The sequence below is a fragment of the Chiroxiphia lanceolata genome, chromosome 3 (genome assembly GCF_009829145.1).
Source record: "Chiroxiphia lanceolata isolate bChiLan1 chromosome 3, bChiLan1.pri, whole genome shotgun sequence".
Lineage (NCBI taxonomy): Eukaryota > Metazoa > Chordata > Aves > Passeriformes > Pipridae > Chiroxiphia > Chiroxiphia lanceolata.
Genome location: NC_045639.1, coordinates 87,092,756 through 87,114,466, shown reverse-complemented (window position 1 = coordinate 87,114,466; position 21,711 = coordinate 87,092,756). Strand labels below are relative to the sequence as shown.

At 39.6% G+C, this 21,711-nt stretch overlaps 1 protein-coding gene across 6 annotated transcripts in view; it reads left to right on the top strand.

Annotated features, from left to right (window-relative positions):
- Positions 1 to 21,711, top strand: part of FAM135A (family with sequence similarity 135 member A) — an 87,134-nt gene that overhangs the window by 24,429 nt on the left and 40,994 nt on the right. For all 6 annotated transcript variants that reach the window (XR_004356467.1, XM_032684629.1, XM_032684630.1 and 3 more), the window contains one exon: positions 20,177 to 20,256. Coding sequence is in view for 5 of the 6 variants with exons in the window: in XM_032684629.1 (XP_032540520.1) it covers positions 20,177 to 20,256 (80 nt within the window). In the remaining variant the exon portion in view is untranslated. The remainder of the gene's footprint in view (positions 1 to 20,176; positions 20,257 to 21,711) is intronic.

The window sequence follows — 21,711 nt, the reverse complement described above, 5'->3', positions numbered from 1 at the left end:
TCAGGGTGATATGTTTTCTGTTTTTTATCTGAGTGTTTGTGCATATGTGAGGTAATGCACATTTGTGTATAAATCAGAACATATTAATTATTATGTATTCACACGCATGCATACATTCACTCACACATTCATACTCGATGGCCATCGAACACACATCATACAAACATACCTTTGGGTTTCATTTTACTGTGTCTTTTGGTTATGCATTGGCATTTTTTGTTTCTCACCCTTAGATTACTAATATAACTATGTTTTCTGTTTTGATAATAGTATAACCTGTAAAAACATAAGCATATTTTACTTCATGTTCAATTTAAATTTCAAATACATATAAACATTCCTATAGTTCAAGGATAAATTATATACTTCTTTTTTTAAGGCAAATATATGTCTTTCTGTGTTAATTTGGCTTTTGGACTTAGGGAAAATTGTTATTGCAAAGATCTAAAAATTTTCAAAAATACAGCTATGCATACATTTAAAAACTATTTTGGCTATTACTTATGGAAGGGTATCTTCATTCAGCAAGGGTTCTTTGCTTTCCCTCGCTCCCCCCCCCTTTTTTTTTTGTTTGTTTGTTTGTTTGCGGGGTGTGGGGGGACAATCCATTGGTAGCGTTTTGTTTGCCTTATACTGTGAAACTGAAACAGGTTAATAAGCAAAAAGGGTTTGCAAAAAAGATCAGTTCATAGTTCAGGCTGCAAAGAAAAAGGAAAAAAATCAAGGAAGGGGGTTTTTGCTGCTCTGATTACTGCTGAAGTCGGCAGCTTTGTGTCTGCCCCACTCCCTTTGTCTCCGGGGTCACTGTTCCTGGGTTTCTCTCGTGCTGTTACTCCCGGGCTTCCGCTCGCTCCCTCCTTCGCTGACGGTCCCGCTCGGGCTGTTTCCTCCCTCGGACCTTTCCCGGAGCCCCCCAGGGATTCTGTGGGATCCTCTCCGCCGCCCACGCTCCATAGCCCCGGTTTTTGCGTACCTCGTGCGCTGTTTGTGTTTGTCTTTCCCGGTGCCTCTTTCGTTTCCGGGTTCCTCCTGCCTTCTGAGTGGTTCCCGCTCGGGTCCCGCTGCTGCTTCTGCCGGCGCGGGTCTCTCGATCTCGTTGTTTGCTGGGGCGCCGGAGGTGGTGGCCCTTTCTCAGGGACCTGCTCGGGGGTGTTGACCTCGCGCCTATGGCCGCTGCTTGGCTGCTGCTGCTGAGAGCGGTAGCGGGCGGTGACACAGGGACTTGCCGAGGCAGTGCGGCAGTTTGCTGGCGCTGGCTCGTACCCTGACCCTGCATGGGGTGGCTGCAGCGGCGGTGGCCATGGTTCTGTCTCACACGGCTCTCTCCGGGCAGCGTGTGTCGGGCTGCAATGTGCTTGTGCGCTCCGCTCGGTGGCGGGGGCCCGTCCCGGGCAGCAGCTGCTGAGGTTTTTTCGGGCGGTTGCCGAGTCCCACAAGTGCGTATCAAGAAGGTTGGTAACGCTCAGTTCTGACGTGTGACGCTGGGCCCACAGCAACAGGTTCTGCAAGGGCTGTTTGTCAATTTTCGCGCTGTGCTGCTTAAGCTCGCGTTTTAAGATTAAATAAATGTGGTTTTGTTCAGAAGATATTTGAGTCCCCATTGTACCCTACTTATAATGTTACAAAGTCTTTAAAATAATTACCCAATCTGGAGTTCGTAGTCAGCTCGCTCAGCAGTTCCCGCCTGCTGAGGACAAGTTTCCGTGCACGTCTTCCGCTTTCTCTCAGTTCTGACTACGCACACACCACCGAAACACAAGGAGTGCTGCTTCCCTTGGTCCAGCCAGCCGATGGCTGAGGAATCTTCTAAATGTTAGAAGGTTCTCAGCCCCACGTTGGGCGCCATTAGCGGCGGTCTGAAAAATAAAAGCTAAACACGATCCCAGTATGGGGAAACTGGAATAGTTTATTGAACACGAGAACACTATTTTAAAGGCATCTGGGGCTGGACATGTTAATGAAGGGGACGAGCTATGTTAATTAGGGAATTACACAAGTTTTTACTACCGTTGCCCAATGGGTTAAACATTTCCTTCAACCAAGATTACATAGGGGGAAAGGATTAAGGGGTTTAGACATGGTTTGATACAATCATCTCAAAAGTCTTTTCTGATATCTGCTGGAGCCAGGCTTGATCCATAAGGTAGAACTTTAACAGGTCTTGTGAGAAGGGTCCAGCTCCTTCAGATCACGAGGTTTTTGTCAGCCCTTGTTTTCCTTTGCTGAAAGCTGGGTTTGGGCTCCCACACTGACTTGGTAGTCTCAGCAAGTTTTTCATAGAATCATAGGATGGTTTGGGTTGGAAGGGACCTTAAAGATCATTTAGTTCCAACACCCCTGTTATGGGCAGGGACACCTTTTACTAGACTAGATTGCTGAGGACCCCATCCAACCTGACCTTGAGCACTCCCAGGGATGGGGCATCACAACTCCTATGGGCAATCTGTGCCAGTGCCCTGCTACCCTCTGAGGTAAAAGAATTTCTTCCTAATATTTCATAAATGACTTGGACTCAGGACTGGAAGGGATAGTAAGCAAGTTTGCAGATGACACGAAATTGGGAGGAGCTGTTGAGTCCCTTGAAGGCAGGGAGGCCCTGCAAGAGAGACCTTGACAAATTTGAGGACTGGGCAATCTCCAACCATAGGAGGTTCAACAAGGGAAACGGCCGGATTCTGCACCTGAGATGGGGCAACCCTGGATGTTCATACAGACTGGGGAATGAGGGTCTGAAAAGCAGTGCCATGGAAAGGGACCTAGGGGTCCTGGTCAACGGCAAGTTGAATCTGAGTCAGCAGTGCCCTGGCAACCAGGAGGGCCAGCTGTGTCCTGGGGGGCATCAGGCAAAGCACCACCAGCCAGTTGAGGGAGGGGATTGTTCTGCTCTGCTCTGCACTGGGGTAGCCTCACCTTGAATACTGTGTGCAGTTTGGGCACCACAATGTAAGAAAGATATTAAGCTCTTAGAGAGTGTCCAGAGGAGGGCAACGAAGATGGTGAAGGGCCTTGAGGGGAAGCCATATGAGGAGTGACTGAGGTCACCTGTTGTGTTCAGCCTGGAGAAGAGGAGACTGAGGGGAGACCTCATTGCAGTCTACAACTTCCTCATGAAGGGAAGAGGAGGGACAGGCACTGATTTCTTCTCTGTAGTGACCAGTGACAGGACCCGAGGGAATGGCCTGAAGTTGTGTCTGAGGAGGTTTAGATTGGCTATTAGAAAGAGATTCTTCACCCACAGGGTGGTTGGGCACTGGAACAGGCTCCCCAGGGAAGTGGTCGAAGCACCAAGCCTGACAGAGTTCAAGAAGTGTTTGGATGATACTCCCATGCACATGGTGTGATCTTGGGGATGGTCCTGTGCAGGGCTAAGGGCTGGACTCAGTGATCCTTGTGGGTCCCTTCCAACTCAGCGTATTCTGTGATTCTGTGATCTAACCCTACTCTTCTTTCAGTTTAAAGCGATGTACTTCAAAGATATTGTTACTGTAAGAACAAGTTGTCACTCAGGTTTCTCCTGTAGACACTTAACCCTCTTCATTTGCATACATGTTTTGTATGTGTCAGCACTCTGAACTGAGATATAAATGTGCTGAGCATATCTGATTCCAAAGAACTGGTTATTGAAACTACCACAGTACTTTGTAGTGCTCAGTTGAAGTTCCTGTGTTCCACCACAGGATGATGGATCCTGATGGCTAACTTCAAACAGTTACACCTTTCCTGTGGATAGTGAGAGAAGTTTCCTGATAACTGTGAGAAGTTGAGGTTTTCATTTCTCTGGAGCTGTGTATTGCTTTTTTACCTGTGAAATGGCAAATATAATGAGCTAAAGAAGCTTAGCGAGTAGTTTGTAGTTTAGCATAGTGCACACATTGCTGCAAGATCTGCTTTGAAAACAACTTTAATCTGCATTTTCCCTATCTCTGTGCATTCTTACAATCCCAATGTTAAATTCTTACTTTGTCACTAATCTTTTGTTACCTTGTCAGTAATAAACGTGTGCACACAACTGGACAAAGCTGTATTTAGAAAACTTTTAATAGTTTCTGTGTGTTTTGTCTTTTTTTTTTTTTTTTGGTAGCATTTTTCTTTGGAAGGTTCAATACCTGCTGTTTCATTATGGGTTTCAGAAAAAGAACTTCCTAATGGTTATTTTGGCTAAGTGTGAATTTGTTGTTAATTCAAGTAGACTACGAAGAGAGGAAGTAAAGTGTTAACACTAGCTCTTTACTACAGATTTACTTCTCAGTGCATGTTAGTTATCTATTATTTGACTTTTTGGGGGGCTAATGATTCTTATAAAACCCCAGATCAGGAGTTTACATTTTTAATGTAAGTTTACCACATTTTTAAAAGTGTTTTTGCTTTTAAATCCTGAGTAATGGAAGGCTAATATTAAATACCTTCCACAGGGGAGACTTCAACATATTCTAACGTAAAATACAGTTTTGGATATGTATCATATCTGAAATTAGGTTATTGGTAAGATTGGAGTAGCATAAGTTGCTTGTGAACCTAAGTCCTATTGAAAGTCAAAAGAATTTAAGCTTCATAGACTACTGAAAATTTAGCCTATGATATTCTTCTGTTCCAGATACTTATGTTTTTCTGTGTGCAGCATTGACATTTTATGCTTCCGTGCATGTGATTGCATTAATGTAGCATAAAAGAAAATACACTGAATCAGAGTATGACGTCTAATGAATCGTATTATGATGACACAGTAATTTCATGAGAAATAATGCAGTATATGAAAAGTTGTATTTTTTTCTGGATCCAATGAGTTTCTACATTAGTTTTATAATTTTTAGCAGGAAATTAAAATTTGAAACTCACTTCTAGTAGGACCACTTTTCTTTCTCCTGGCTTTATCAGGAATGAAAAGATTTTGTCCTTAAATAAAGAAGTAACCCTTGCTAATGGTTTATGTTGCTAGCGTATGATGAAATAACAAACTCTGGATGAACAAAGAACATTCAGGCTCAACTGTTTGATTTTCTTTTTAATTCATACAGCTCAGTCATACTTTCAAACTACATTTTTTTTGTATGACATACCTTTCTGGAAATAAGTGTTGTGAATTGCCTTCTGACATGATAGCTTATCTTTTGAAGTATTGTACTGTGATCTTTGCTTAATGTAATGCACACTTTACAAAGGGAGAAGAAAGCTGTCAGATTTGTCTAACAGTTGTAAGATGAACTCTGTTCTTCAGCTTATGGTTTTACACTAATACAAATAGCAATAATACGCGTTTAAGATTTGTAGGGTCTGTAAACTCAACGGAATAGTTTGTCTAGGAAAAATAACACAAATACTTTTGATCTTGTTTTTTTGTTGTTGTTAAAGTGGATCAGTTTTGGATTCTAGTTCAGTAGTGGATACACATACAAAGGGCTTGCTTGCTTTGAGGCAAGAATGGGTAAGACTGGGAATGAGCAGTTGGGAAGTCCTTTTTTAAGTTGACATTGCTTTAGAAGTTGAAAGTTAGTATCATCACATATCCATTAGCCCTTCTGATGCAGAATATCTGAGAGACCAATGACATGGTCTGGTCCCAAGGAGGAGTAACCATTGAAAAGACTGAATCTTATTTTTTAAAATAAAAAACCTTGTATTTGTTGAAAATAGGAGTTGGAAAGGTAAGTGGAAAACTGAGTACTGTTTGCTTTGAGTTAGCTGAGAAATTAATGTTTTTGAAGTACACTAATGAGTGAAACTGAAGACACAGGGAGGTTGTACAACTTGTCTTCTTCAGATATCTGAGTACAATGCTAGTATTAGGAGACTTGTAGCCACCCATGGAGGTTTGTCTAGGGGTCACCTAGAGCCACTGTAAATTGGGCTTCTACTTTGAAGCCTAAAGAATCCTCCTCCTTCCATCCCCCATGTTAATTCCTAGAAGACTAGCCTCCAGTTTAAGAAACCGAATGAGATTCTGAATCTGCCTCTTTGAGCTACATATTCCCATGTGTAAAGATGACTGTTCAGGTGCTTATTTCTTCAGTTGTTATCGATAGAGATATAGCTAACAGTTGGTAGTTGTAGTTGTCCTGGAGGTGTCTTTTTTTCTGCATCTCCCCTATATTAAAAAATATTTCTTCAATTTTTTGAAATGCTGATGGATACTCATTGCATTTCTAGACTTGTCAGATATGGGGTACAAATTTCAAATCGCTTAAATTTTGTTCACATTTTACTCTTATACTCATTTAGTACTTTTGGAATTTTTAAGCATAATAAATTTTGCAATTGAAATTATTATTTTGCAGCTCAGAATTAAAGCTGTCTAATGGCATCCCATTCCCTCCAGGCATTCTATTTGGCAAATTTCATTTTCTAAGAACAAAAGAGAAAGAGCTCAGATGCCTGCTTATGCCATCTTACCATCTTGCTGGACCTGGCAGTGCTGTGATAGGTACAACTCTTTCATGTGACAGCAAGGTTATATGTAACTGTGTAAATGATGCCTTACATCATTTATCCTCCTTTCAGGATTGTATTTGGAGGAGGTCTGTGTAATTCTTTCTTTATGCAGTTGAAGAAAGAGGGCTCTTGTCTCTGTAAGACCAGGTGCCATTTTGTGCTGCACAGTAAAAATTGTATATGAGCGTGCCTTGCCATGAAGACTGTCAGCAGAAACGTGATCAGTGAGTTGAGTTTAGTGAGAGAGTAAATGACAGTGTAAGACAGTATTGAGTATAAAAGGATTTTGTCTGGAGAAGACACTTTTTTTTATTCTGTAGAACAATACAGCTAGCTTCTTTGTATAGTATGATAGAATGGGCGTAGGCGCTAGTTGAAGGCATCACAATTATGATTTCTTGACTATGAACCTTCTCTTTCTAAATGTGAGTTTTAGTGAATTCAGTATTCTGGAATAGCATGTGACAGCAATAAGAGTTTTAACTGTGCATTGAATATATTTTTTGTCACTAAAACTCCTACTTTTGAGCTACTTTCATGTGTTAGCTCTTTTGTGCAGAAGCACGTAGCTTGTGCATAGGCTTACAGTTCAGACTGTTGCTGTGAAAAATCTGTCATTCCTGAATGTTTTGTCCTGTTTATGTGTGCTTGGTTAATACACGACAGTTACAGAAGAAATTTGATTGGATTTGGTCTTTAAGTTAGTTTACCATCCATAGCTATCTGAGGGAAGGGAGAGAGTAAGATGCTTATCCTGTATTTTAAAGTCTTGACTGCCTCACAACATGACAGAGGTTTCTGATATGGTGTCTTTTTGTCTCTTTTGCTGCACATGCAGCCTAACAATACCTTTATGTATACCTCTGTCTGTGATCACAAACAGCACTTGACTGGATCATCATATGCTGCAGAGAGCATACGGCTTTATCAGAATATGGAACCAGGCTCAGTCCCACCACCAAACTCAAACTCAGACTTGTTGTCTCTGTTTCATCAGGTGCTTGCTACAAAATATCTTCCTCTTTGATGTCTTACATCTCCTGCCAATTACTGTACCCCATATAAAGTAACTAATCAGATTTTTTAATATTTTTTTAACCTAATTTCGCCCCCCACACCTTGTTCTCCCTTTCTCAGATTCTGACTTATGTTGCCATGGCAGAAGGTTAAAAAACCTCCAGAGACTGAGAGGCCCTCCAGACTTGACCATCATATTGATGCTTATCCATAAATAACTTCAGTTGTTGATTTGAAGACTTCTAAATTGCTTTAAAAATGTGTCTTTTTTCTCCAGGAAGGTGACAGATACCTTACATTAAGTGATCAAGACCTCTGCTGCTAATCATTTTTTATTATTATATGTTTTTAATGCAAGAAGTAGTTTCGAGGCTATCAGAGGTGATTGTGAGACTGGGAAGAAAAAAAAAAAAAGTTGTATTTTTCACTTGTGCCTGAGCACTGATTTTGGTGGAGGGAGAGAGGGTAAGAGATCCCACTGATGGGCTCTCTGTTGTGAAACAGCATTCTCATCTATGCGTTTATAGTTGGCTTGAGCCAGTACAACTGCATGTGTCTGCCAAAAGGTGTGATATGCATGGTTGTCTGCTGTGTTTGCTCTTGCAGTCAGGCAGTTCCGTGGTCAGTAAGACAGGCTTGCTTTTGGCAGCAGTTATAGAGTCGGTTAAAGCTGGCAGGAACACCGGGCCAAAGGAGTAGGTGTTATAGGTGGGGGTGATCTGTTGGATAGCAGCTGCCTGAACAGGGTGATCCTGCTTGTGGTGCTTCCAGTGTGCCTGCAGTAATGCTCCTTTACCTTGCGGTTGGTCAGCTCAAAATGGTAAGGCAGCAGAAAAAAACTGGCAGAAAAAAACTGGTAGAACCAGAATTATGTTCTGGTTTATATTTTTTCCATCTCCCTGGCTCACATCAGCATCAGATATTCTGTCAGGGGAGATATAGGAGGAGTATAAAATACACAGGAGGAATGGGATCCGTGCTTCTGTTGCCAACTAACTTTTGGGTTGATTTAACTGTAATCCTGGACTGCATCCTGAGAGAAATGTCCATAAAAGTTCCAGCCTCCGTATTAGGAAGACATCTCTGAAACGGGAGGGGCTGTTATGTCAGTATGATCTGCTGAGTGACAGCAGCCCAGAGATTAGTATGTTTTGAAACAAAACCTCTGTTTGAACTTGTGCATTCATCTTAGTTGGCATCTGTGCCCGTAGGATACAGAGTTATGACAGACGTCAGGTATGTCAATTCTAATTTCCCTAAACCCTCATGTAGAGATACAGAGCTTGCTTGGCGATGCCAGTTTGCAGAGTTTCCGCCTCCCTTGCTACTGGCAGCTTCATCCCACTGTGGTGCACTGCCCTGTGTGTTGTGCTGGCTGGGCTTCTGGAGCAGCCTGCTGTAAAGGGAGCTGCTGGACTGGACCTGTTCTGCGAATAGTGCATTGCTGTAATTGAGGAAAGTGTCAAATGTATTGTAGCTGAGAGGCAAGAGTGAGTGCCTGGGAGAACAAGACAGAGGAAGAGAGGGAAACAGAACTCCTTAAACTTTAATTTCTTGCAAAACTTTTCTTATATTGTAAAAGTAAAGTCTAATGTTCAATACATTACTCTTGACATTTCCTTACTATGAGGAAGGATATGATTTCCCAGACGCCAGCTTACATGAGTGATGAAGAGAAGAACGCAGATAATTGCAGAAGACAGAGAGATCCAGCTCTGTACTTGCTGGACAAAGGGCCCTAATCACCCCCAGAATGCCAATTCCATTTCCGTAGGTCAGCTCTCCAAAGGAGAAGGAGGAAATGATAGAAAGGTGAGTGTGGTCATCCAGAGCAGCAGAAACCCTCAGCTTCCAAATCCCAAGCGCAAACTAGGATTCTTCTTCAGTGGATTTTGCAGATCCCAGCTTACAGGGAGCAATTGTGGGAGGTCAGCCTCATAAGGGGAACAAAAGGATTTAGATACCCAGGCCTATGGAAAGTTTGAGTCTCCTCAGTGTAGGTAGGCAGTAAATCATACGATCACTTTGATGATCATCTCTGCACTTCAGTCATATTACTGTGGTTAGTGCTGCTTCATTGGAGTTTTTCTCTTTTCCCAATCATATTGTTCTCAGTTTTCATCTCATAGTATTTTTGCATGCCTTCCCTTCAGCAATTTGTTTCCTACCTTTCCTGAATACATTCCTACATACCATTTATTTCAAAATATTTTGGATACCATCTTAAGGTTTTCTGCAGTGCTTGTTACAGTTTTCTCAAAACAAAAATGTAGACTTGAAAAAATGTAGACTTTGAAAAACAATTTTTTTTTTTGTTGCTTGCTTGTTTAGTTTTTTTTAACTTGTTGAACAGGTTCAGTGTGCACTGTGTGTCTTCAGGGTATCCAGCTCGTGGAACCTGGCATGAGAAGAAGGGATTTGGCAACTTAGTCTGTTTGTGCCCATGTAATTTGTTTCATTTATTTAAACTGGCATCAGAAGTATAACTTTTGTGAGTTTGGATTTTTAGCTTTGTTCTTCTAAGGGTATATTTGCTGCCCTGTACTAGATAGAGTAGGTTTTAGGAGATCAAAGATATTTTTGCTGTAGGAGGTGGCTCTATTGTGGCAAAAATAAAAGTCTAATCAATAACAGCAACTTTTTACAGTTTTCCGAAGGGGTAAGAAGTGGAGTTTTTGCCTTCTAGCCTTGAATGCTCACTTTACTTTTTGACATTTATCAACTTTTAGGATCATCTTAATTTAGAGAAACCGATCTTGACTTATGCTGGTAACTCTTCATAGCTTGCTTGTGACATTGTTCTGGTAATACTCCCTGAGATTATTTCTTAAGAATTATTTTAATAATGAATGCATAAATATAGTGCGCAGTCAGCAGATCTGCTTCTCAATCTTTTTGAAGTTGAAACTCTTGAAGTTGAGGAAAAAAATAATTTACAGGAAGTGACAGTACAGTTTCATGTTTCTGAGCATAGAGCCCCACCACTCAATCTGACCTAAGCGCACGTCCCGCCGCTGAAGGGAACGCTTTCTCCCCTGTGTGATCCTGCCCTCTTTAATAGCCCCTACCGGATTCTTTTTTTCCGTTTTCACATGGATGAGCATGTTGGTTTGTTTTACCATGCAGTTGGTGGAACACCAAAACTTATTTGAGGAGAGGCAAAAACATGTAAAAGAGGTTTTGGTCTACAAAACACTTCTACTTGCAGTGTTGGCTTAAGCTGCCTCAGGTGAATCATGAAAATGTGCCTTGCTTGAAGGAAAAAAGATAGATGCTTCTGAGAGATTACTTTTCTTTCTTAGTGTCCTGATAACATCACAGAGCAGTATGTTATATTTGAAACTATAGTGTTTCGGTTTAAAAGATTGAACTAGAGGAGCTAATGTCACTTCCATGAATGACACAGCTTTCTGCAGGGGAAAAGACAGAGATGTTGGTAAGGGATAAGAGTGACAACCTTTATTTGATGCATCTTGCGTAAGATGCAACAGTTCACATGGGTTCTTTTGTCATGATTTTTTGCAACAGTTTTCTTGGTGGAACCTGAATTTTCAGCTCTGGTTAAATGTATGATGTATTTGCTATTAAAACAGAGATTGCCCTTAATTAAAATAGGACACGAAGTGAATTGTAAGGCTTGTATACTTGTTTACCGACAGATGAGAGGAGCAGAATTGCACAGCTGCAAAACTCATAAAATTTGAAAGACCAGTAAATGCCAGAAAATGAGTTTTCTTCTGATCTCCCATCTGTTGTATTTGCTAAACCTTGATTTCAAAATTAAAATATTATGATGTGTCTCACTAAAAACCGATGCCTGTTTGCAAGGGGTGACGGTTTGTAAAATTGTAACTCTGGATACCAGGAAAACCTAACACCCCATACCTTTTTCTGCAAAAAACTAAAAAGTTCCAAGCCACACAGTGGTTAAACACATTTGTGATGCTAATATGCTAAATCAAAAAGTCAAATAAAAATGCTTTCCAAGCTAAATAAATAGAGTTGAAAAGTTTTTATAAGAGAAAATGGGAAATCATTATTCCTGAAGATGAGCTTTATGAATGTGTTGTACTGTAAAGATGCAAGAAAATTTAGTATGATTTCTTTCCTGTTCCCTTCAGTGAAAACAGGAAATAAAAGAGGAACTAAAATTATAAACATAGACTAATATAGGATTTATTTGATTAAATAAGAACTCATCTAGTATTGCATGTTTCTGTGCCTCTTTAAAAAAGCAATACTTATTTGAGACTATTCCCTTTTCAAATATTTAAATATATGTTCATAATGATTGCAGGAATTCTACCTCAGTGTGTACCTTGTGGTAAGAATGTGGAAAAAAGACTTTTGTAGTAATAAGGCAAAATCCCCAACTGCATTTACTTTTCCCTCTCTCCTGTTTTATGTACTTAATCCTGTTTTATAACAAGATGTTGTGACTTAGTTGAAGTATTAGTCTCCCAAATAACTCATCAGACTTTTGATCTAATAACTGTTTTGTTTATATATACCTTTAGTTGTCAGAAGTAATGAGGTACTTCAAAGAAGTAATTCACTTTCAAGGAAACTTGCTTTCAAGTAAATGGGAACCTTTTATCTATTTCCTGTAAGTTTGCCCATTGTATTATTCAACTTAATAAAAACATCTTAGTCCGCTGAGAAATACCTGAATTTTTCATAGTCTTTTGGGCATGATAATTTTCCTGATGCTCAAGTATATGAATTAGAGTTTCCTAGATAAATCCCACAATTACAGCAGAGTGTAATCTCATATTGGTCCACATTAGAAGTACTTACTACAAAGTGATTGCAAGATAAGAATATTTGTGTGTGTTCTATGCTTGTATTAAATAATTCCTTGTCTGTATAAGCCCTCTATCTACTTTGGTGTCCATTCAGTATTCTGTGGGCCCCGGCTGTGTTTGGTAGGATTAAATTTTTAGAGATGACTTTGCATGTCTCCTGGGGAGAGAGGAATTAAGGAACAAGTTAACCAATTCTTTTTAATTTGGCACTTTGAGAATCAGCATTTCACTGCCTGTGCTTTATTCTGTGTTGATTTATATTCTCTTATTTCTGTTCCCTGGCACCTTATTTTACTCCGTTTCTGATTTTCCTCTCTGCGCCTTGTTTGTGTGCCTTTGCCTGGATTGCATTTTTGCAGAATGCTTATGAGGTTACAAAAAACATCTGGCGAATTTGTGGTAATGTTTAAGATAAAGTATTTGTGTTTCACGAACATGTGAAATGCTTTAAACATTACAAGGGTACGCAGATTGCCTAGATAAGTATGCTGTCATTTATCAGTACCAGCCTGTGACTGTGTGAGAAGCTAAATGTCTTTACTGCTTTTAAGATGGATTTTTATAAATCCATTAAAGAAGTAGTAATGTAGTGTCTCTGTAGTAGCAAGGGCCTTAGCTTGTAGGACAGAGGGGTGTTGAACAGAAGTAAAGGAATGTTTTCTCTCATTGTTAGAGCCTTTCAGTATTTTGCTGACTCAACGTCTCACCACAGCAGGAGTTTCTGTTAGTCTAGGTTTGCTTCTGTGGAAAGAGGTGTGATCTGTAGAAGACACAGCTCTGCCGGGGTCAATCTGATGCTACCTCCATGGAATCGCTGTCCCCAGACCTGCCTTTTTCTCTGGAGACTCACTTCCTTGTCTGTTTTCCTTGCAATTCCTCATTTCAGTGTCACGTTCCATATTTGCAAAGCAGTGCTTCATCTCCTGCTTTGTTTTCTCATGCACCAAAAGAATCGTGCTTGCCTGAAACACATCACCTTGGAAAATGAAGTCTTAGTGGTGGTCTGCAGCAGAGGGTGTGTTTTCAATAGGGCCCTGCATTCAGTAGATACCAAGACCTCTCCCGAGGTTTTGCATATGCGAAGTCACAGCTGTTCCTCCATTTGGTGAACTGATAAACTTAGAATCTGCCCTGCAGGTGACCCAATGTGCATGTGAGTTTTGCAGTCCACAGTGTTCAGTGCTTGCTCTTGTTAATGTAACCGAGAGCATTTAAGTGTGCAGTGCATGCACTGGGATTTAGGGAAGAGGAAAGGTCGGACTCTGCCATACATGCTTCTGCCTTTCCTCTTCCTGGTGAGAGGAACTGCAAAAAAGTTTTACCTCAACAATGAATTGTTTTATGAAGCCTTTTCAGAACTCACACTTCCCTTTGAATGTTCTTTAGCTGGAAAAGTAAGTGGTTTTTCAAGTAATTGCTTGTGGAGCTAATGCTGTAAACGCTCATATGCTTTTTTAATGCGTGAGATTTTTTTAAAATAATGGTTGTCCTTTATGACTGCATTTGCACACATTACTTCCTGTGGTTCAATGTGGAAGCATTAAAAAGTCAAATCACCATTACTTCCTATGTTTCCTTTTTTGTCAGTAGCAAGATACATTCCGGTTATTGATAAACTAAACCTATTTCCTGGTCAGATTATAAATTATCATTTTCCACAAAACTGGTGAAAAATAGTTACTTATGCCTACCTGAATGATGATCTCAGTGGGGAAAAAAAAAAGTCAGTTTTCCTGTGTGGGAAAGTATTTTCTGGCACATGTCAGATCTTAAATTTTCAAGGTTTTAATGCAGCTTGATGAAAAAGATTTAATCCTTCATACAAAAGGGACAGTAAGGATACCTACAGGAGAGGAGTAATTCTAACTACTTTTTTCAGAAGACCTTTTCCTACAAGGTCTGTAGTAAGGACACTAAGCTCCAGATATGTTTGAACCTTTTAATATCGTGATTATGTATTTGCCAGTGATTACATTAAGGACCAAATGACATTAATGGTCATGAGCAGGTACACACATATATTTACTGAAGAAAGACTGCATACACTGTGCTTCACAAAAATTACCTGGATATTTAGAAGCTTTCCACTGGTGACTTCAGCTTTGCTTGATGTGCTGTCTCAGTAGACATCTGAAATACTTAGACTCCCTCCCACACTATGAAGCAAAAGCAAAGGTACCTTTTGGGGGATGGATGTGGAGCTGTTTCAGGACAAATCTTTTAATCAGTACAACCAGAGCAAGAGATCTGGTATTCATCCTAGAGCTCATGTCTGTGGTCAAGCTAAGTAAAGGTAAGCGCTGTAAGCATAGGGGTTGGCAGATTTTCAGAGGTGGTGTTGTAGATTGTCCTTTTTTTATTATTTTTTCCTAAATCTATGGCATTGGAAATTTGTTAGGAAGTAAAAGATGCTGCCTTTCAGAGAAGTAAGTAAATCAGCTGAGTAAATCAGCTGTTGAGAAGTATTTTGCCTGTGTAGACTCAGGAAAGCCAGGAGCTGGAATATGCTCTGTTGACAGATGTGTCTGCAACTTGTTTTGTATACCAGCTCCCAACCATATGGACTTTTTGCTGTTTTGCCTTTCAGTTGTCATGTTGTAAATTGCTGAACCCTGTTTTTTAGGTTTCCTTTAACCTCTGGGGTCGTAGACTGATTCAGGGTGGCAGGGATAGTAGTTGTATCATATAGTCCACCCTCATGCTGAAAGGAGGGTCGACACTTGATCCGTGTTGCCTGGAGCTCTATCCCCTCAGGTCTTGAAAGCTTCCATGAGTGGAGATTTCACAGCTTATCTAGACAACCTGTTCCAATGCTTAAGTATCCTTAAGACTGTTTCAAGTCTCAGTTTACTCAGTCTCCCTGTGGAGCCTGTCCTTCAAATAACATCAGCAACGTAACGTCAAGCAGTGGCAACCTGCTTATTGTCTTGACAAAATGGTTCTAAAGATTCATTCCAAATCTGTTCTTGGTGTGGTGTCAGACCTTCATTGAACTGTCAGTCTGCTGTTCATCCCAAATGTGTTTCCTGTACTGCAGTAACTCAGGTTAAGCTGCCATTTTAGTTCAGGCTTTTCAAGTGCCAAACCCTAGTTGTATCATCCAAGATCATCCAACTGTATCTTGCTGAATTATCAGGTGGTGATTCTAAACAACACAGCATAATCTATCAGGGTAATTTAGCAACTACTGCATATCAGGCTCTTGATTATGATTCATTTTTAGAGCATTTTTCCATCATACGGTAAAGTACAGTTCTCGGTGGTATTTCTGTTGTTTTATTCTCCATTTCGTGAAATATGCAGTTATCCTGCTTGAGCTAATGGAGCAGATTATAGCAAAAGGTGTGATGGATGTTGTTTTGTTACGAGTGATTAATGTGTGTTCTTGCAGTACACCACCTTTCTGAATACCATTTATTCTTTTCTTCAAAACAGGGAGAGTGGCTTTAAAACATTGTCAAAATGTTTCTGACTTCTTTGTTATCTGAAAAATGTCAACCCTTAATAATCTGAAAATGACGTTTTTCTCGTATGATGCAGTCAAAACAGAGATTAAGGGAGAGGTTGTAATAGATTTTTTCTAATTATTCTCCAAAAATCATCCCAGAAAAATCACTACTAGTCTAAGCTTTAAGAAGTCCAGCACTTTTCTGGAATCTTAATGCTGACTGCAAAGCTTGAACTGTTTCCTTTTTCTGGAGAACAGTTTTAAATAAACCTTGAAATGAACCTGTAGCCCCTGTCTATTATCACTAAAGCATTTTTCCAGGTTGCTGTCAGAGTCAGGACTTGGCAAGGAGCCAGATTGGTGCGGGTCAGTTTGATTATTCCTCTGCCATGTTCCTGGGGCTTACAGGTGGGTGTTAGAGAAAGTGTGTACTGAGGCTGGGCATGTGAATCTCACTGAATTTGCTTTAGCACAGGCCACGTTCCGAAAGGTTTGTATTGGGTTCTGTGTTCCAGTGGGCTTCAGGAAGGCATTTTAGTATAGACAGACTGATGGACTGTGACTGGAAAAGTTCTAGTACTAAGCCTGCAACTACATGAGTAGGTCTGCATGTGCCACCTCTTGGAAGATGCTGGACTGGGTCTTGAAAGCATTGGTAGACTGAAGTTACTTCATCAATTTGGCCACATTTGCTGTACCATCAGTTGTGTGATCTGTAGCATTGTTATCATCTGGAATTTTCCACTACACAGGATACCTTCATTCTCTTGTTACATAAGGTAATGGAGAGCTGATATATGAGACAATGGATTCGGATTGTGTTCGGATATTATTTATGGAGTATTTTAAGGATATTTGGGACAGTTGAATGTGGTAGGTGATTCACAAGTCCTTGCTACTGAATGTTATGTGGAGGCCCAAGCAGATACAATAGATCGGGTTTCTGAATCAGTTGTCTGTATGAGAAGTAACCAGTGTTTATGGTACAGCTGGGAAATAGTTGAAAGTGACTTGGTTTTGGTTTGTTTTTTAATAGAAATGGAAACATTACGGCACAAATTGACTAATGGGTTGAACAAAAGATGGAAAGAAGATGAGGAAGGCAGGGCTTAGGAAAAAAAATAATGAGGCTTGATGCATTTTTTAGACATTACTTTTAAAATTTTCTGTGAAATGAGGAATTTATATCATAACTTTGAAAAGCATTTCCTTATGTATTGCAAATATAATTACTTCTTGAGTCAAGTACTCTGTTTCAGTATAATAGTATAATAGCTCTTCATTGGCAGATAGATCCTTAATATATATGGCATTTAAAAATGAGTGACAGTGAATAGTTTGGGTAAATACTGTGTAGGAGGCTGTTTTTCTTATTTAAATATCTTGATGCAGTTAAGTAATTGTTTCATATATCTAGGCACAAGATTTGAGTTAATATTTACATATTTACCCTGAGCTGAACTCCTACAGGATTTTATTACTCAGATTAACAGGTGAATGTTGTATGCTATAAACTGCCTAAAGTATAAATCTGCTGAAAGTCCATGCCACCTGTCTGAAACAAGCAAACAATACACCTTCATCTCCTCATTAAACCAAATAAAAATATTGGGCAGGTAAAGGGTTTACTAAAGAAAAAGGATAGAATGGTCTGCTTTTGATTAATCACAAGCAAATAATAATTGGGAAAAGAAGGATGTTCTAATAGCCTTTTGATTTCACAAATAACATTTTAAGCACAAACAATAGTATTGATTGCTCACTTTGAGGCACAAATTGTAAACAGTCACTTAATAGTATCTTTAGGGCAAATGAGTCTTATTGCATTAAGTAATGGGAATATCACATTGCACCTTTTTTCTGTTTGATGCTCAGTTTTTGTTTTGCCTTTGCCTTTCATTTTACCTTGTTACAGTTCTAATTCATTAACCTATCCACAGCTGATGAAGTTGTTAAGCCTTAGTTAAATTTATGCTCTGTAGAGCTGTCACATGCTTCTAAACATCAACTGAGAATGATGCAGATTTTGGATATTTTAAAGTCTAATAGAATGACTCGGTTTGGTAGGTTAGGGTGAGATGAGCTAAAATATGTGGCACGTCTCTGACATGTGTCTGAACTTACTGAGATGTAATGTTTGATAGAAAACATACTGAGACATAATATGTCATGTAAACCATATGAACAGTTTTGCATTCTTTCCTTACTGCCTGAAGTAACAAGCAGTATGCTTTGCCATGATGGGCTCGTCATTTGGATCATGGGAAGATGCAGCTTGTAGTGGTAGAGCATCAGGCTCTTGGTGAATGTTTACTGCAGATCCAGAAATGACATTGTGAAACTGGTGGAAAGTATCTCCTCGTTGAGGCTATTGTACATTACATTGTATCACATTTCTTCAGTAGAGGTGAAATGAGTAACTAATTGAATGATGGAAGTCACATCTGATCCAGAGAAAAGGAGTACATCAGTGCACTACATTGCATCCTGCTGGGTTAATGTTGAGTGGGGACTCTTACCTGCTTAATTCCTTACGCTGTTGGAGATTACAGTGAATGCTTAATGTTAGTTTTTATTTCTTTAACCTAATACAAAATGAATTAATGTCCTATTATTCCTATCTTATTATTAATTTCCTGTTATTCCTATCCTGTTATTAATTTCCTAATCACTTAAGGAATGTGTATGGAATCATGTTTGACCTGTTTCCAAAACCAAAGCATATAGCTGGTGGTTTGCAATAGGTTATGTTTTAGTCTTTTTGTAAAAGGTAGGAATCACTTCATCTCTTATGTCTAGCAATGTTACTGGTTCACTATAAAGCATTCTTTGATATAGTTCTAATCAGATTAAAGTTGACTTTTAAATTTTGTGAAAGGATTAAATTAAAAATTTTTCACTGGTTGACTATTAGGCCTAGTACACAGTCACATCAGTTGCTAGTGAAGTCCCAGATGGTCAGCTTTAGTTGAAGTGTCAGAATCCAAAATTGGAAAACCACAGTAGATTGGTTTGGATTTGGATAGTGGGGATGATGAAACCATGACTTTGATTGGCTGTACTCTGTGAGCAGAATACAAAGGGTAAATGTCTACTTGTGGGCATTTAGGACCATGGTTCTGCCTAAAACTAGACTATTCCAGATATGGGGGAAGAAACTGGAATAATTTATTGAACACATGAGTGCAATTAAAGGGTCTTGGGGCCTGGACATGTTAATGAGGAGGACGGGTTATGATAATAAGGGAATTACACAAGTTTTTACTACAGTTACCCAATTGATTAATATTTCCCTCAGCCAGGATTACATGGGGGGAAGAGGATAAAGGGGTTTAAACATGGTTCGATAACATCATCTCAAAGTCCTTCCTTATTTTGCTGCAGGAGCCAGGCTAACCACATGGTTGCACATCTACAGGTCTTGTGAGGAAGGTCCAGTCCCTCAGGTTACAGGATTTCTCTCAGTCCCTGTTGCCCAAGGTTTACTGCATAGACCCACCAAACTCCTTTCTGCTGACAGCTTGGTGGTTTTGGCTCCTACAAAAAAGGCAGCTTTGTCTTCCCCTCTCTGCTTGTGAATGTTCTTGCTCCTTCCCTTTTGGTGGTTTTAGTGTTTCTGGAGCTGTGTGTAGATCACATCAGCTCACTGAGGAGCTGAAGCTAACTCCTGCAAACAAGAATAAGTTATCTGAAATGGGATGAGATGGTCAGAATGTGTCATCTAAGTGTCTTTGTGGGTGCTTGTTATGTAGAGGCTTCCGTAAAATCAGTCTGGTGACAGTTACAGTTTTCGTACATGAAAATAAAAGTTGTAAACAGTATAGAGCTCAATAAGATGAAAGACTGTTTAGAGATAGAGCAGAGACCCAACACTATTGTGTTGGGGTTTTTTTAATTTTAGGCAAGAAGCCTGCAGTTCCTGCCTTTGATAGCATAAAGGTGCTGTTACATTTTGCCTAATATGACCCTTTATTTACACTTTTTAATAGCTGGTGGCCACAAACAATGTAGAGAGTGTCTGATAAGTGGTGTGCTTTCTGGGGATCCTGGACAGGGAGTCTTACAAGCTGCAGTTTCACAAATAGCTCCTTCAGTGTCAGAACTGATTGTAGCAGCCCTATAGATGTGCTACATGGTGGTAGATCCTTCCCCTACGGTTGTAGTGTAGCTGACACTCCTGATTTTTCGTTCGCACCAGTGTAGTTTACCATATATCTCTGCAAATATTTGCTTCAACTCTGCGGGGTGTGGAAAGGCTGGCGTTGTGTTGGGACTTCTTTTTATTCATGTTTTTGGCTATCACTCTGGTTAATGATTAAGAAAAAAACATAACAGGATAAAGAGTCAAAGTAGGACTGTTTTAGACTTGGAAAACTTCCTTGCTGTGTTTCTCTTTCCCACTCTCCATTCCTACCTCTGTCAATGTATCTGTATATGATAAATGAGTTGTACTGTGTTGCAAATCACTCTTTTGCTTTAGCTTTTACCAGATTCGTGCATCTATGAAAATTCCTCCAAGAATTCCACACAAATTAGAAGCTAGTTTGTTACATGGAACTGGTAAGTGCCAAAACTTTTAAGAAATGGAAAACTTTTAGTAAATGAGGTAATTATCTTGCCTTGCTAATTAAGGATCACGCTTTTTGTCTTATATTGTTGTAACTAATATGTAAGTGCTTTTAATTTTGTTACTAACACAATAAAAATATACCTTGTTCTTAGCAGTGAGACTTGACAGTTGGTTACAGAATTCATGTAACTGTTTTTCCTCTGTTGATTGTCTTTGCTGGTAGCAAAACATGATGATTCCTTTATATTAGTGTCTTCAGTTTTTTCCACTGATCTGCTCAATCTTCTCCATGTTCCGGGGTAAGATGACCAAGAGCAGATCTCATTTAAGTAGGTACCTCAAAGTAGTGGAGAGCTTCAGATACAGGCTCTTATCCAGATTGATAAGCCCATTTTTTTCCTGAAAAGAACACTTTGAAAGGATCCAGCTTTCAATCTTGTTCTGTTGTTGCCTGGTAATAAAGTTGAAAATTTATTTAACCTCCTGAACAGAATTACCCACTCCCTCATCTTTTTGCTTTTTTAACCTGACATTCACTTTTGGTTTCTTTGTCCAGGCAAACTGAACCCAGGGAAAGCTGTTAGTGCTCTCCTAATTCTGTGTAGCCCACACCTCAGCGTGCTGTAAAAATGTGAAAAGCAAAAAATTAATCAAATTTTCAAATGTCGAGTGGAATTATTGGAATTGCAAGGGAGAAAAACCTGCTGTAGTATGAGAAAATGTGATGTGATATTACTGAAACCTGAATTTTTGAGGCTATTTTGAAAGTAACTGAGTAGAGCAACAGTGTAGATACAAAATTTTGGTCAAGATTCCTGAATATTGCTTGGATTTTTGTGAGGTAAATAAGTAATTCTTATGAACCAAGATTGCTCCACTTCAAAGGCAAGGTTTAATGTAGTTTGGAGAATTTGGCTCTGATAGATATCCTTTACTAAATTGTTTGAATAGTGACACTTATTAATATGTTTTATATTGCTGGGAAAAAAAATCTTCTATTTCAAGGTATATTTTAGAATGGTGTTAGGTTATTTTTTCAGAAAGTTTCAATCTTGTTAGTAATTGTGACATGTGTTAGCTTTCCTGTCTCCTGTTACTAGGCATAAAGGATAAGACTACAGTTTGGTGTGAGTTTAGATCAGCAGTGCTGTCAAAGAAAAAAATTCTGCCCTTGTTTCCCCTTGGCTGCTTTTTCTTGCCTTCGTATTGCTGTGTGTGCTGTGACACAGGTGTCTGTTTCGGTCGGGGTGCTCAACAGGGGAGCTCATTCAGCTGACCAGCAGCCATTTTACAGAAAACCAAACCCCTTCAAACCCAAAAACTTGGAGCCCTTTTTAGATCAGTCTCTCAGGTTTTTTTTTTCAGGTAGTTACTGATAATGTTTGTCCCACAACAAAGCAAAAGAAAGGGTACAAACTGGTCAATGAAAGGGCGTTAGTTTGTCC